At 40.2% G+C, this 17432-nt stretch overlaps 1 protein-coding gene across 1 annotated transcript in view; it reads left to right on the top strand.

Annotated features, from left to right (window-relative positions):
• fat1b (FAT atypical cadherin 1b) overlaps window positions 1-14088 on the top strand; it is a 45620-nt gene extending 31532 nt beyond the window's left edge. Inside the window, 14 exon segments of the mRNA XM_066649918.1 lie at window positions 69-283; window positions 818-955; window positions 1135-1278; window positions 1840-2037; window positions 3768-4273; window positions 4501-4826; window positions 5240-5371; window positions 7313-7467; window positions 8113-8581; window positions 9245-9398; window positions 9507-9617; window positions 10036-10628; window positions 11495-11605; window positions 12982-14088. Of these exon segments, the coding sequence (XP_066506015.1) occupies window positions 69-283; window positions 818-955; window positions 1135-1278; window positions 1840-2037; window positions 3768-4273; window positions 4501-4826; window positions 5240-5371; window positions 7313-7467; window positions 8113-8581; window positions 9245-9398; window positions 9507-9617; window positions 10036-10628; window positions 11495-11605; window positions 12982-13583 (3854 nt within the window). The 3' untranslated portion in view covers window positions 13584-14088.
• The last annotated feature ends 3344 nt before the right edge of the window (window positions 14089-17432 follow it).

The following is a 17432-nucleotide window of genomic DNA, read 5'->3' on the forward strand; positions in this document are numbered from 1 at the left end:
ACCTCTTCATGTCTTCAGATTTTTGCACTATGTCCAGATGAAGATCCAGTAACGTACCATGTTTACAGGTGATATTTTTGTGATCGCTCCACTGGACTATGAAGTGGCTAAAGAGCACTATCTGAGGGTCAAGGCCACTGATGGAAGTCAGCAGGCTCTGAGTGACACAGCCATTGTTATCGTCCACATCACTGACGTCAATGACCACTGTCCTGTCTTCAGCCAGGAGCTCTACTCGGCTGTGGCTGGTGAAGACTCAGAGCCTGGCTCCTCTGTACTAACAGTGAGTGCTCTTGACTTATTATATTGAATTGTCATATATACATATTTAAAAAAATCAAACCTAGTAAATGCTATGGTTAGTTAGATTATAGGCTATAAAATGAACATACTGACAAGGGCCAGATTGATAAGAAATTATAAAAGATATAATGTCACTGAATGGACATTTCAAGCTGTGTCCTGGCATATGTCATATTATATTTGAAGTTAAAATCAATGCTGCCCTCTATGTGCCAGACTGGGTATTAGTTCTCTGCTTGGGCACTACACAGAATCCTCGGACAAGACCCCAACCTTGTATTAACCAACTTCTGTTAACCTTGTAAGTTGCTTTGGATAAGGGTGTCTGCCAAGGGCTGTAATAGTAGTACATATTTTATTTTTTAAATGTGTGTAACATAGTGCATTAATTTGTCTTTTTACCACTGAATTGAGTAGTCAGAGTTGAGTTGAGTGACATTTGTCACAACATAGTTTTAGCAGCATTGTAATGTACCATTTAAGTGCACTATAATGATGTCGAGTAATCTTCTAGGTCTTGGCCAATGACCTTGATGGGCCTTCAAACAGCCGTGTCCACTATTCGATTGTGGATGGTAACCAGAACAGTTCGTTTATCATGGATGCTGTTAGTGGAGTCCTGAAAGTGGCTCGTCAATTAGACAGAGAAAAGGTAAATCTTTGGAAAGTCTCCAGAGAGTAACTTTCCTTTCTTCTCACCTCTTAATAAAGACTCACTCTGAGATGCCGTTGTCTCTGTGCTGTTTGAAGTCTTAACTGCGTTCTCCTTAATTGCTTAGAAAAGCTGTGGATGAGATGAGCTCAGTTCTCTCCTGCCTTTGTGTAAATTAGGTTGGTGGGTACATGCTGACCGTTGTTGCCTCGGACAGCGGAAATCCTTCCAAATCCTGCAGCACAGTGGTCAGCGTGACAGTGTCTGATGTGAATGATAATGCTCCTGTCTTCTCTAAGTCCAACTACAGCCTTGTGATTCAGGTACAAGCGCAATGTCATGGAAAATCAAAGAAAATTAAACCTGACAAACTGCTCTCTACAATACAGTGACTGAGCTCTCACCAAGGACATATACCTTCTGACTTCTATATGAATCTCTCTCTCTCTCTCTCTCTCTCTCTCTTTCTCTCTCTCTCTCTCTCTCTCTCTCTCTCTCTCTCATACACACACACACACATCCTTACTTTCTCTACGTCTTTCACCTTCTTTGTTTCTCCTCGGATTCCCTCTCTTGCTCCTCTTGTCTTATTATTTTTCTCTACCTCCATCTCTTTTTCTATGCCTCTCTCTCTCTCTCTCTCTCTCTCTCTCTCTCTCTTTCTCTCTCTCTCTCTCTCTCTCTCTCTCTCTCTCTTTCTTTCTCTCTTTCTCCTTTAAATATGAATTGCTATTGAATAATAATATTGAATCAGTATTTCCATGTTAGTCAGTGTTAACAGGTGGAATGTGAGCTGATGGTATTACAGTTTTTCAGTTTAAATTTCTCTATCTCTCTCTTTCTCTCTCTCGCTCTCTCCTTCTCACTTTGTCTCTCGCTCTCAGGAGAATCTGCCTGCAGGGGTATCTGTTCTCCAGTTCAGCGTGACTGACAGAGACGCCCCTCAGAACGGTCCCCCTTTCACCTACAGCATCCTGAAGGGAAACAAGGGACAGTCCTTTAGTGTTGATCAGCAGGGAGTTGTTAGAACCAGAACAGCACTGAAAAGTTCAGAGAAAGACCAGTACATCCTGCAGGTCCAGGTGAGGTCCTGGTCCAGGTCCAAATATATATTTGGTTTCATGTCTAACATTGTAGCATGTTATTTGTTGTTTAACTCTAGCCTTTTGTCTATAAGTTAAAAACCAACAAAAACATTATCCCCTTTTATTGCAGTATCCTTTCACAACAAGGTTCACTTCTCCACAGCTCCCTCTTCTGTTGAAAAAGTAAACTGACCCGCTCCTTTAAGAAATATTACTCAGTGCCCCTGGGAACCAGTTTTGATATATTGTAATGTTCAACAATTTAAATAGATAACCCATAGCAGATCTATGAAAATCTCTCTTCAAAATGATCATCAGTCCTCCCTGAAAATGGCTTGAGTGTGGTCTTAATCATCTAATGAATGTACCATTTCTGTGAGAAAAGGCATAGCTTGAGAAAACCCACACCAAGGACATATATATCTATTGTTACGTCTTTATCTACAATCTCAGCTATAACATTACACAAACTGGTTACCTATCTCCTCCAGAATATTGCTTGACAGCTGTGTGCACACAATCATCTATCACACCAAAGATAATCTCGACAAATGTGCTCCCACCATCTTCTGCCATAAACTAATGTCTTTTTGACAGCCTATCTCCTTGTTAATCTTGCCTACACTGACACCAAACATTTATTGTGGTGGTTATCAGTGAGGGCCTTGTCATCTATGTGCTAAAGATGTTATAAGCTACACTGCCTCCAAAAGCAGCTTACAAATTAGCTGCTAAGATATTAAGCTATTTACTGCTTATAATTTACCTTTCACAAATACTTCTAAGAAAAGCAAAATCTCTTGCCTTCTGAGTGAAGTTACTGAAGCTATCCTCAGTGAATTATTCATATTCTAGTTGTTTTGTAGACAACACCACTATGTCCTTGACAGACTAAAACACTCTTTTTTATGTGATGATATAAGAAAGCCAGGCCTTTATCCACTTTCCTGTTGGTTGAGCATCTAGGGAATGTACACACATGGAATGGTGGCATATCTGGGTAAATATAACTCATGCAGTTAGCTGTATATCTAACTAGCTTACTAAGATGGTTACTTAAGTTAGCTTTAGCCTGCTAGGTTGCTTACACTTGGAGAGAGTGCAGAGCCATGTTAGCGTTGTGATAGGTTAGGTTACTGATGGTAGCCTGACAAATTTTATGGTCACCCATTGTAAATGGGATGAGAGCAATACTGGTGAAATACAGCCAACATCTATTAGACCTGTGAATATAATCATGAGGCATGGTTTCATATGTCACTGTTAAAGACACAGAAAAGCTACTTGGCTCGAGACAGCAACACATATGTATACATGTAGAAGTAATCTGAATATGTGAAAAATAAAATTGCTTTATTTTTTCCCACTCAAATTTATCTGGGGGAGGGGGAGGAGATTTAACACACAATTTATTTCCATATTAATGTGTGTATCATTTGCACATTTATAAAGATAATAATGACTTTAGACAGTGTTAGAACTTAACTATATATTAAATTATAACTATAAAGAAATATTCCTTATTATTTTATTGATAATTGTCTGTAGAGTTACATGTTACATGATATATTAGCATCTTTAGGTATGAAATGTATATTTTAGGTATGAAATGATGTGTATCATGTGTATTTATCCAAAATATGTATGTTTTATATGTTCTTAATTACATACAGAACTTTACATGTGTTTTTTTGATACAGTGTACTAACTACTCTTTTCATCATCAGGTCTCTGATAGTGGGAAACCTCCTCTCCAGTCATCCACTCTCCTGAACATTCAGGTTGCTCCGAAGAGTGTGTATCCTCCGTCTGTTCATCCTCAGGACGTGTATATCTTGGTGCCAGGAGATGAGTACCCAGGAGGAGGAATTCTGGGAAAAGTCCATGCCACTGATCTGGATGAGTACGACACACTCACATACTCTCTTCAGCCTCTAGATCATGAGCTGTTCTCCATATCTGGCTCAGATGGACGGATGCTGGCCCGCAGAGGGCTGGACGTAGGGCACTATCCCCTCAATGTATCAGTCAGTGATGGACACTTCTCTACCTCGGCCACAGTCTCAGTGCATGTTCGTCAGGTTACTCAGAAGATGCTGGATAGCTCTGTGTCTGTGCGCTTTGCTGGCCTCACTGCAGAGAATTTCATCCAGCATCACTGGAGGAGCTTTCAGAGAGCCGTCCGAAGTGTGGCCGGACGCAAAGGCACCGCTGGATTTTACACTGATCATAGGTAGGAATCCCCATGAGCCATGGGCATTGTGCAAATAAAGAAATGAAAATAAATGACAAAATATAAAAGAACAAAATTGCTGTTAGGACTGATACGGTTTAATTGAATCTATGAACTATTACCTATTTAATTGCTTCAAACATTTTGCACTTCTGACCTACTCTGACCTGTATGTTGTTATTGATCCCACTTTTATCTTGTCCCAAACTCTTTCAATCTGTCCACAGAAGTGATGTACAGATTCTGAGTCTACAGCCTGTGGAACCTGATGGTGATCTGGATGTCCTGATGTTTTTGGAGAAATCTGGAGATGCTGCTTCTTCTCTGGAGCTCCTACTTCAGAACCTCAACTCCTCCAGCACTGCTCTCCAGGAGCTGAGTGGTTTGAAAGTGGTCAGAGTGATGACCCTCCACTGCTTCAGCACAGAGTGCCCACACCCCATGTGTAGAAGGGAGGTGACCCTTGACCCCAGCAAAATGACAGTGTTCAGCACAGCAAGAATCAGTTACATTACGCCACACCACCATCTCACACCCAAGTGTCTCTGCAGAGGTACACACTGACTCCTCACATTCTCACAGTTATGATGCTTACAAAAGCTCAATTTAAAATATAAAAAAATTAAAATATTAGACATGGCCTGTGCAGAAAATATGACACAATTTATATAAAAAACATAAGTAAGACATTTGATGAAAGAAATTAATAAGAAATCAGGTGAGATTTTGTCCTTGCCTCTAAATTTCAGTCTTAGAAACTGATGTTATCTGATGAACCATATAACAATTATGTGACAATTATGAATGGAAATGTAATTAGCAAATAAATAAAAAAAGATCTCTGACTTTTACATAGTGCTGTAAATATAAGCAACTCTAAAATTCCAACATTGATTCCAGATTCACACTTCTCATTTGTACTATGCTATATATGCATTTTTTGTGTTCTTTCTAACTTTAATTTAGATGGAGTGTGCCCAGAACAGAGACAAGTCTGTACCAATAACCTATGTCCTGAAGGTTATCACTGTGTGTCACTTCCAGGGGAGAAAAAGTATCGCTGCATTTGTCCATGGGGTAAAAATGAAAAATGCTCTTGTAATGTATTACTTAGTATTTAATTTAACCTTTATTTTAAAGAGCAAGCAGTCATTTTACCACCAAAATAGCAATATCTGTGAAAGTGTTTTTGGTTAAGCTTTTCTATAAAATACAACTCAAGAAGAAGCAAATTGCTATATATTCCCTAAACGTGGAGTTTATGCTTCACAGAGCGGTCCCTTGAAAGGAGACAGCCATGTTTAAAATTTTAGTATAGATGTTATGACTGGCAAATGTCAAGAAAATATTGTAGTGAAGGAGAAAGATAAATTGAAGCATATTTTAAAATGAAATTAGTCTCATATAAAGATCCTGGATCATGTCACTGCAGGTGCAGAGTTAAAGGAGAAATATCATTTAATAAATAACAATTTGCAAATGCTTAAAAAGTGAAAGCAGTGTACCGATAACTCATTAAAATAAATAATATGCCTCTCACATGATCTTGTGTGATTTGCAACTGTACTTGTTCCATCTATATGAGTAATTGTTGAATAATAAGTGTCAAACATGACAACTTTTGCTTAAATGTCTATGAGGTTTGTAAGTGTAAATCAATGAGGAGATTACTGAGGCTCTTAGTGTTTCATTCAGTTTCTTCTGTCATTGTTTTTTGGCCAATAATGCAATTAAATGCAAATCATTTCAATCTTATATTTAATTAAATGTACTACATAGAGAACCATTTAAAATTTGGATATAAATTTGGATTTAAATGTATTTATTTTACAAATATTTGTCCATTTTAAATTTGATGTTCAAATTTATCATTATGTTGCATCACTTCTCCTTTTAACAACACTCTGTATGGGACTTGAGGAAACCTATTGCTGTAGATTTGAAAGCGAAATGTTTTTCCCATTCTTGTTTGTTAAAGGATTTCAGCTGCTTAACTACTCTGGGTCTTTGTTAGTGTTTAATAATGCATACGTTTGGACTGGTTTAACACACATGGAAGCTTTTATTAAAGGACTTAAATTGCTGGCATCAAATTCAAAAAGTGGGAGGCACGGTGGCGCAGCAGGTAGTGTCGCAGTCACACAGCTCCAGGGACCTGGAGGTTGTGGGGTCAAGTCCTGCTCTGGGTGACAGTCTGTGAGAAGTTTGGTGTGTTCTCCCTGTGTCTGCGTGGGTTTCCTCTGGGTGACTGTCTGTGAGGAGTGTGGTGTGTTCTCCCTGTGTCTGCGTGGGTTTCCTCCGGGTGACTGTCTGTGAGGAGTGTGGTGTGTTCTCCCTGTGTCTGCGTGGGTTTCCTCCGGGTGACTGTCTGTGAGGAGTGTAGTGTATTCTCCCAGTGTCTGCGTGGGTTTCCTCCGGGTGACTGTCTGTGAGGAGTGTGGTGTGTTCTCCCTGTGTCTGCGTGGGTTTCCTCCGGGTGACTGTCTGTGAGGAGTGTGGTGTGTTCTCCCTGTGTCTGTGTGGGTTTTCTCCGGGTGACTGTCTGTGAGGTGTTTGGTGTATTCTCCCAGTGTCTGTGTGGGTTTCCTCCGGGTGACTGTCTGTGAGGAGTGTGGCGTGTTCTCCCTGTGTCTGCGTGGGTTTCCTCCGGGTGCTCCAGTTTCCTCCCACAGTCCAAAAACACACGTTAGTAGGTGGATTGGCGACTCAAAAGTGTCCGTAGGTGTGATTGTGTGAGTGTGTGTGTTGCCCTGTGAATGACTTGCGCCCCCTCCAGGGTGTATTCCCGCCTTGCACACAATGATTTCAGGTAGGCTCTGGACCCACCATGACCCTGAATTGGATAAGCTGTTACAGATAATGGATGGATGGATGAAATTCAAAAAGTGCATTTTTTTGTCCATAAATCTATACAATTTCTCAATTTCAACATTTGAAATATTATTTTGGACTATTTAATTAAATATAAGATTTTTATAACTGAACCATGAATAATGTAAAATTTCCTATATATATAATTTATTTATTTTTAACTCTTAGGAGGAACATCGATGACATTCACTGAGAACAGCTATGTAAAGTATCACCTGAGTAGGACCAACAGATCGGAACTAAAGGTTTCTCTGAGGTTAAGAACATTCTCCAGTCATGGAACACTGATGTTTGTTAAAGGAAGAGGCTATAGTCTTCTGGAGGTATGAAAAAAGATCAGAAAAACCAAAGCATTCAGTACGAGATGACTTTTTAGATACTGGTCAAATGTATTACTTTTTTTTAATCAGAGTAAATATAATAGATCATTTAATTTACCATGGTATTCTTAAAATAGGTGCACTCCCCAGTTCACACAGACGGTACAAATTAAGTTTCAAAAAGATTTAAGTATGTTTAAATAAAACAAATTCAATTTTGTTATACATTTTCAAAGTAGAATGATAAGAATTGTCTCCTGCAGAGTTTTTGGTGCTGAATATTGGGAAACAATTAAATGTGCTGTTTCTGACTGCTTGGAAACAAACATATCTTTGTAGCATCCCAGTTCATCCAGATGTGTAATAATACATTTTTCATTAAGTCTTTGATGATTTCATTTTGATGCTTTGTTCTATACTTTTTAACCTGGATTGCTTTTTTAATGAGGCACAATTTACTTGAGTCAATCAGAAGCAGGTTCATTTACGCATATCCATTTTTAAGGCACCGTAGCAAAAGCCATTTGTAATTCTATGGGGTAAAGAGAGGCTGGACAAAGTGTTTTCTATTGATCACTATTCACTGACTGACGGATAATTAACACCAACAACGGTACAATAATATATGTGGAAATATGTGTTCTGCAGGTGGTGGGAGGCAGGCTGCAGTGTCAGTTTGACTGCGGCAGTGGAGTGGCCACTGTGTCTGTCCACAGTGTTGAAATGAATGATGGTCAGTGGCACTTTGTGGACTTAGAGGTGAAGGGGAACCATGCCAGGCTGGTGCTGGACCGCCTCCACTCTGCATCAGGCATTTCTCCTGGCACATCTCCCTGCCTCAGCCTCGACAAGCAGGTGATCCTGGGTGGACGAGGTGGTCATCTGGGCTCTAGGCCGAGGAGGAGCCTGCCTCTCTCTGGCAGTCTCCATAGCTGCATGGACTCTGTGCTAGTTAATGGACAGAGCCTTGTCCTGCACTCAGAAAGCCTTTCAGGAGCTGTGGTCCAGGACTCTGTGGGAGTGACCCCAGGCTGTAGTATGAGCTCTGCCCAAGGCCAAGCCTGCACCAGTAACCCATGCCTTAATGGGGGAAGCTGCTCTCAGAGACCCACCGGAGGTAATCTCAGCTTGTGTACAATTTATAAAGGCAGGTATTTCAAAAGCAGCTTAGCACAAAGAGGATTCATAAATAGTAGCATCACACTGAATACTATCTCTAGTATTTTTAATACTAAGACACATTGGGAAAACTTGGCCAAAACTAGTAGTGTAACATTAACCTTAGCAACTGGAGAATAGTTTCGATAAATGCTATTGCTACTGTTATATTATAATTTTATGGTATGGTAATTTTATGGTATAATTTTAAGTTAGAACATCTCTGGCCAGAGTATTGTTTTGATTTTTAAGTTAAAAGAAATACGCACAGCCTCTGCAGAAAGGCATAAATAGTTTGCATTTAGTTTAGTTGTTTTTAGTTTAGATTAACATAAAAATGGACAAAAGTAACAATTGTAGTAGTAATAGCACTAGGGGAGTTAAAGAGAGCAACATTTGACCTCTCTGCCATACTCAGCACAATGCCAGCCAGCTCAACACACAGTAAATTCACCAGTGTTAAATCAACACTATTACTGTTAACTTAGCACTGAGAGTGTTAAATTGTTACACTAATGGTGTTAATTTAAAACTGGTGAATTTACAGCGCAGTCTGTCTCAACCAAATGATTTGAGCTTCTGGATCATGTTATAGTCGTAACTCTATGCTTTTGTTTTGCAGGCTATCATTGCATATGCAATAGTTTATTCACGGGCACTCACTGTGAGCTCAGTATCAGTCCCTGTGTTTCCAACCCTTGCCTGTATGGAGGAATTTGCATACAAAACAATAATGACTACTACTGCCGCTGCAGGGGACAGTACACCGGCCAGAGGTAAAATGAATTTGACTGTTTCTGACTACATTAATTATACTCACCAAGCTTTACCATTTGCCTGATTACACTACTGATTAATGATCAATAATTTCTGTGTAACTCAAGATGTGAGATAGGCCCATACTGCAAGGAGAACCCATGCAGAAATGGTGGACATTGTATTGACAGTCTGGATGGACCTGTCTGTGAGTGTGACCCTGGGTTCAAAGGTGAAAGGTGTGTATCAATATCTCATTTACATTTCATTATAGTCTGTTTATCTTTGGAACAGACTGTTGGAACATTTTCGCATGGTCTTGGAATGTTTTCAGTAACTCTACTAATTAGTGATTTCTTTTACATTTACATCTACATTTAAATTCACACACATAGCATACATTATCTTCCTACATAAGAAGCAACCACACAGATATGTTTGACATCTATTCTAAAAACTTCCATAAGGTCAGAGGCTGTTACCACAGCCAAATTAAAACCAACAACATATTAATACCATCCATTTTAGAAGAATATTTAATAGAGCAGGTGTTTATAAACCATACAATGCAGTGTTGGTCACATAGCATTGCATCCAGCTTGAAGCCAGAATTTTCCCTGTGCTTTTCCCTAAAGATTTTATTATCCTTTCATTCAGGTGCCAAACCGATGTGGATGAATGTCTACTTCTGCCTTGTTTAAATGGTGGCTGGTGTGTGAACACTTTCGGCTCCTTCAACTGCAGCTGCAGTGCAGGCTTCGGCGGGAGAGTGTGTGAAATGGAGAGCGAAGTACACAACGTGTTCATCTCCAATTCCTGGAATATCGGCCTGGCTGAGCTGGTGGGAATAATGGTCTTCTTGGTGTCCATTTTTATTTTGGCTTTGCTGTTCGTCCTCGTCCGTACAGGGTCATGCAAAGATGAGCAAGAGAAAGAGAAGTACAGAGCCGTTGATGCTTATATCCAGAGGACCTATCTGGACTGCCAGCACAGCGGAAACACGTTTTTGGAAGGTACACCACAGGTCCCCGTGAGGCCCCTGTCCTATAATCCCAGCATTCCTACAAACCCCCGTAAAAATATGGATGGCTCCATGCCCGAGTTTACCTCCTTTACTCCAGATGTCACATTTGGCCTAAAAAAGTCTGTGGCTGTCTGCAGTGTAGCACCCAATCTGCCCCAAAGCAGAGCGTCAAGATCTCCCACAAACGCTGACTCCACACACAAGCCAGAGTGGGATGAAGAAGATGGTAAGCCAGTGTTCATTTAAGGCAGAAGCATCAAAAACATTCACTGACGCCCATGTTGTACATTTGCCAAAGAACAAGTGTTTCTCCACAGCTTACAGGCACTGTGTGTTATAGTGTTAGCCAGTATATTATCCTAAAGACATTTGAGTGCACACAGTTGTTTCTAAATATATATTTTATTACAATTAGTAATGGTTAGTAGTACGGGCGGCACGGTGGTGGAGCAGGTAGTGTCACAGTCACACAGCTCCAGGGGCCTAGAGGTTGTGGGCTCGTTTCCCACTCCGTCTGTTCTTCTCGTGTCCGCGTGGGTTTCCTCCGGGTGCTCCGGTTTCCTCCCACGGTCCAAAAACACACGTTGGTAGGTGGATTGGCGACTCAAAAGTGTCCGTAGGTGTGAGTGTGTGAGTGAATATGTGTGTCTGTGTTGCCCTGTGAAGGACTGGCGCCCCCTCCAGGGTGTATTCCCGCCTTGCGCCCAATGATTCCAGGTAGGCTCTGGACCCACCGCGACCCTGAATTGGATAAGGGTTACAGATAATGAATGAATGAATGAATGAATGGTTAGTAGTGGTTTGTATAGCAGTAGGGATACACCTTTGTCTTTCATGCAGTAGACCAGGGTTGGATTCCACACCCAGGTAAGCACTATGCTACACCATTATGAGTCCTTGGGCAATATTTCTACCACCACGTTTGCCAAATTCTGTGACATGCTCTGCCAAATATAAGTCTAGATCCTCTGGCAATATAATCCTGTTCATGTTGGAAGGTTTTTAACTGTGCAGTATAACAACACTAGTACTATATAATAGTTTAAATAATACATTATAGTAGTTTACATGATTTTCCTCCTTTTGCTTCAGAAAATGGAAGGGACGCAAACTTTTACTTATCAACAGAGGACGAAGGAACTGCAAGAAAAGGAGAAAGTACTCAAAGCTTAGCTGATTCTTTTCAGTTTATGGATGATAACAGTAAGTAGGATCATGTTTTATTTGTTTTCACCCGGAATGATAGACTGTTATTAAATGATTATTAGAAAACACAAAGAAAGGCTTAATGCAGAGTGAAAAGAATAAACAGACTGCCTTATGTACAGAGGAATTTTCATGAGGTAAATCTTTTGCTCTTTGGTGATCACACCAGCTCCCATTTGGATTAAATCTGGGCACAAGCTCAGGTCCCACTCAGACAAGAGTCAAATGTAAGTGTGTTTAATGACAGGAGAAAAGAAAATGATGGAAATCTAAAATAAACACATGGTAGATATAGATGTAGATATAGTTTGTAATTTGTGACTTAATAACCACAATGAAAGAGGAAACCTATTTAATATATTTGTTAGCTCTCTTTGTTATAGAATATGGAGGATATTTCCTTTGTCTTGTGCTCTGTAGTTGTTCATGTGCACAGTGTTTTACTAAATATTTACAATTATTAGAAGCACCTTCACAGTGGTCCCTTATTAAGGAAGAAAAATCAACTCTTTGTTTTGTCTGTTGTTAATACACTGTACTAATTTCTTTGTTTTATTATTTTATTTTTTACAAGCCTCCAAAATGATGGACTTTGTTAATAAGTAGGTTGAATAATGCATTATTACCATTTTCTCGTGATGAGTAGTACATTAGGCATTCAAATTTGGGAATATTCGCTGACTGTGTCTCTTTGTAAGTGGGTTTGAATCCTACAATCTAAAAAAAAAATTTTTTTCTTCTATTTTTTTTCCCCTTTGCTCTCTATCCAAAGCCTATGGTGAGGCTTGTGACCTCCAGAGTCCCAGAGGTGATTTTTGCATGAGTTCTAATTTGTTGCTCTTTCTTGCATGCTTCATTGGCTTAGCACAGCAAGCTCACTAAGCCTTGACAACGAAAATTAAATGGTTCCCTGTGAATGAACTCCAGTGCTCTGCATTGACTTCTAACGGTCTCAGACCCCAAGAGTGCCTTGATGTCTAAACATGGGATTAACCACTGGAGATTTTAAACAAAGCCAGTGCAGAGAAATGTCAGAGCAGTCTCCGCAGTCCATAGGCATCAAGCAACTAGCTGTCAACACCACATTGGATTTCTTATATATTTATCTGTGTGCTTTTGCATGAGTCAGTTTTGAGCTAGCCTTTCATTAGTTTTTAGATTTTAATGTTAAACAATGTGCTGAATCATTTAAAAAAATGTACATTGCATTTGTCTTTATTTAATGCCTATTGGCATCTTTTTTTATTGCATAATGTTAGTTAACACAGTGAGTGAACGTTATCCATGGCATTCAGTAGAATCCTAACCACAGAGCAAGTTATAGTAAAATATATACAATTTTATTTACATTTTTCTTATTTCTGTACCAACAGACTACCATTGGGACACCTCAGATTGGATGCACAATGTCCAGGTTCCGGGATTTCAGAGCCTTCTTCAGTATGAGTTTGTGCAAATGCCCTCTGTGTTTCCTGATATTAAAGATGTATACCCTAGAACTCATGCTCCTGATATGGATTACCTATCTGAGAGTGATGATGTCGAGAGCAACTTTATACCAGCCCCAGAACATTCTCCTCATAATGAGCCTCTTTCTCATTTAGAGTGGGACAAATCTGCCTGGTCACAGGCTCACATAGGCATCTCTCAGACACAAGGACCATGCCTGACCCCATGCAGTCAACAGCAGCATAGCCTGGTTCAGCCCCAGTCCAATCAGACAGTACATGGAGTGCTTCAGGGTTCAATTCAAGGATCATTTGAAATTTGTCCAGACAGTATTTACACTGGGGGTGCCAGGCAAGAGGGCCATGGCACCCTTCCCTGTTTGTTGCATACCTCTTCTCATTCCATCACAGACCAGTTAGCTAATGGTGAGAATCTTAACCCATTGGTATGTGACTGTAAAAGTCTTGACAAAGGTGTCCATAGTGATGTCAACACACCAATGATGAAGAAAGACACTGCACACTGAAGGCTTTTATGTTCAGCGTGAATGTATTTTTTATGTGTGGTTCAATGTGTTTGTAGTCTCTCTCTCTTTCTATTTCTAATCAGTTTGTTTCATGTGTCTTGAGTATCAAGATTTTATCTAGTTATTTTTTCACCCTAGACACATTTAAAAGAGATTTAAATCTGACTATAACTAGAACCCCACACAATACAACCCAAACTTCATCCAGTAAAACCAGGATCCAATACTCAAGCTAAACATATGAAACAAGGAGGTGTAACCAGGGCCTTTGTGTTATATAGTGTTTATTGGGTTGCATTACTCCAGTTGGCCATTGAAGGCTCTGGAAGAGGTGTTGTCTTTGTGATTAGAAGGAAAGCCACATTCACCATGTGCCATTTTTGTGACTACTATTTTTGGAGTAAAACTTCAAAAATGAATGTAAAATTCAGTGTAAAAATTGTTCTGCGGAAGTCCTGTGAAAAGTGTTCCATCAGTGTGGAGTTATATACGATTATACATTACTTAGCACTTTCTTACTGAAAATGTGATTTTTATTGCCAATAAATAGTTGATATAAACTGACGTATTTTTTGACTCACAAGGCACATGTTTAATAACAGAATGGGTGCAAAACCCCAGGATATCTTTAACGATATTATGCACAGTCAAGTAACAGAATGAAAACTGAAACTTACGGTATCAGAAGATATTTGTTTTAAAAATATCAACATCCTATAGATGCTTATTTGACTAAAAATTAAAAACAATATTTGGTATATCTGTAAGTGCTTATCCAGTTCAGGGTCGCGGTGGGTCCAGAGCCTACCTGGAATCATTGGGCGCAAGGCAGGAATACACCCTGAAGGGGGCGCCAGTCCTTCAAAGGGCAACACACACAGTCACACATTCACTCACACACTCACACCTACGGACACTTTGGAGTTGCCAATCCACCTACCAACGTGTGTTTTTGGACTGTGGGAGGAAACCGGAGCACCCGGAGGAAACCCACACAGACACAGGGAGAACACACCAACTCCTCACAGACAGTCACCTGGACCGGGAATCGAACCCACAACCTCCAGGTCCCCTACAGGCCCTATATTTGTTAATATATACAATATTTCTTTGTAAAGGAAGAACAAAATGTAATCCAAACTACTACATTTGATCAATGATTTTGTAACAAATCAGACATGCCTTTATAAAATATTGAATATTGGTTTTGGCTGAAAGGTCCCACATAAGTGCATCCGTACTATTTTGAGATGATATGCGGTAGTCTTCCATATGGCATCTTTTGTGTTACATTAGATCCCTTGAGAAAATAGACTTGATTTTATCAGAAAAGGACTTTCAAACCGAAGTCTTGGCGTTTTCAAGGATGTTGGTCAGAACAAAGGATTCTGCACTTCTCCTGGAAACAATTCACCCACGTATGGGACAGCAGGTATATCTCCAGCTTCTTTCAGTTTGGCCACTTGTGCTGGGGTACTCAATCACTCACATTCCTATTAGAGCCGTTTGGAATATTCTGAGAATGTGAAATTTTTGTGCTCACTAAGCTTGATGAGCTGTGTTTAATATCAGATATTCTCAAATGGGCCATTAGAGAGATAAGTACTGGAGGATAGTGTCTGATAAGAGGAGCCTTTAATTTCATGGGGAAAAAAAAAATACATGAAAGCACTTTTTCACTTTCAGAACTTCACCAGAGTGCTTTGTCCATCTCTTTCAAGTTGGTTCTGTTTTTGAAATGAGCAGATAGCTTCAGTGAAAAAAAACCCCCAGCAGATGTTGTACCTTTCTGCTCAGTTAATTAAAGGAGAAGTCTGATTATTGCTAAGCACCACTCATTAAACCCAATGGCAGCTGAGTTTGTAGACACCACATATAGTTGGTGAATTTACTTTCTTTAAGAGTTTTCTTTAGAAGTCCAAGGTCACAATGCTTAGTGCCAAGCATAGGCCAGAGGGCTGTGGAACTCTAGTGTGATAAAGCTGCATCCAGTTATTAAACAACTTCAGCACCAGTGTCATTTAAAACATTAAAAGCAGGAGAATAACTTTCTCTGATTTTTTTTTTTCATTTTGAGCACATGCCTTTTGAATGTGTAATTTTGACAGATTTACAGCTTTAAGGGGTTTAATTGGCGACTGGTTTGAGACTTTAATAGTCTCTTTAATAGTCTTAGATGCCTTTGCGTCTAATATTTAACAAATCTAATGTACTGGGTCCATATTAAGGGTATAAAGGAACATAGGTTCAATGAGGGTAAGAAGATTTGCAGAATAATAAAAGACATGGCAACGTGCAATTGATAGTGTTGTGCCCAAACAAGCAAGGTTAGTCACAAGAGGGCAGTATGCTCTTATAAGAGTAAATACATTCTGGTGGATGCGCAGATCACAATCCTGTCATTTACTAGACAGAAATTAATATTGTGCCCAAATTTTGCCCCAGTGTCGGATATCTGCAGTTTTTTATGGACCACATTTGGCTTTGAATGAGAGTGTTGACTCAGGATGAGTATCTTTGCCTCAGCTCAGCCAAAAATCCACTTTACAGTGCCCAGATATCAGGTGGGTTGTGAAACAAATCTGGGCCAGACCAATATTTGGCTCATGTCTGTCCCACACAACGTGCCCCCCAAGCCAAAGTCAAGCCTGGCTTATGGCAGCTGGCCCACATGCAGCACACACAAGTACCATAGCCCAAGTCAAGCTCAGGTCATGACATCTGGCCTACGCCTGGCTCACACAACATTGGTCAGTGCCATAACGGAGCTATAAGTGTCAAAAATGAGAGAGATTTGGCTCAAATGTGTCTGGGTAGGAGTAGATAGCAACATAATATATGAAATAAACTGAAAACTATGTGGCCACATGTTTGGTAGTTTGCTTCCTAGCCCAGTGTTAGTTGGGTTTTTATATTGTCTAGTGACTTAGAATTGGAAATGGTCACCTCATGAGCCACATTTCTAAGGAAATTGTACAAATCTGTGCCCATTCAGTGTCATAATGGATGCTCAGTTCAGCTGCTGAGTTCACTAATTACTAGGCTTGTCTATTTATATTTGTGCAATATTTGGACATAAAATAATTCTATGCAGTGAAGGATTTAGGAAATGCCCTTGGTACAATCCCTGGTTTGCAGATAAACACTTACGCAAGTTTTACAAATCACCAGGAGTGTCAGTGACAGCACTTAAATGCTTTGACACTGGCCCAAAGGAGAGGGAGCATGCCACTGTTTAACACAGTGTGACAGGACGTCCCTGTCTGATGCCGCTGTGTCATCACAGGTTGTGGGGACTGGTCAGGCTTCTTTAGCACCCAGACTTCTCTTAATGCACACCTCACTGCTCAAGCAGCCCTCAGAGAGACAGCAAGGCCATCACACATGGCCCTCTATCAGCCAGGCAACAAGTGCTCAATCACACACTACAGGCAAGCGGCAAACATGACTTCTGTGAGCTCTTCCACAACAGACCACAGTGACATTCAACACCAGTGGTGGGAAGTTCACATTATATGGATTTATGTAAGTATAGTATTTACAATCCCAAATCAGAAGAAAACCTAAATGATGATGTGATTTAAAAGAGATGATGTCCACAGTTGGTTGTAATTATAATTTGGTATAAAAAGCAGAGTGTCTGAGCAGTGAAGACGGTGTCCGCGTGGGTTTCCTACGGGTGACTGTCTGTAAGGAGTGTGGTGTGTTCTCTCTGTGTCTGCATGGGTTTCCTCCAGGTGACTGTCTGTGAGGAGTGTGGTGTGTTCTCCCTGTGTCTGTGTGGGTTTCCTCCGGGTGACTGTCTGTGAGGAGTGTGGTGTGTTCTCTCTGTGTCTGCATGGGTTTCCT

Source organism: Hoplias malabaricus, chromosome 17 (assembly GCF_029633855.1).
Source record: "Hoplias malabaricus isolate fHopMal1 chromosome 17, fHopMal1.hap1, whole genome shotgun sequence".
NCBI classification, from domain to species: domain Eukaryota; kingdom Metazoa; phylum Chordata; class Actinopteri; order Characiformes; family Erythrinidae; genus Hoplias; species Hoplias malabaricus.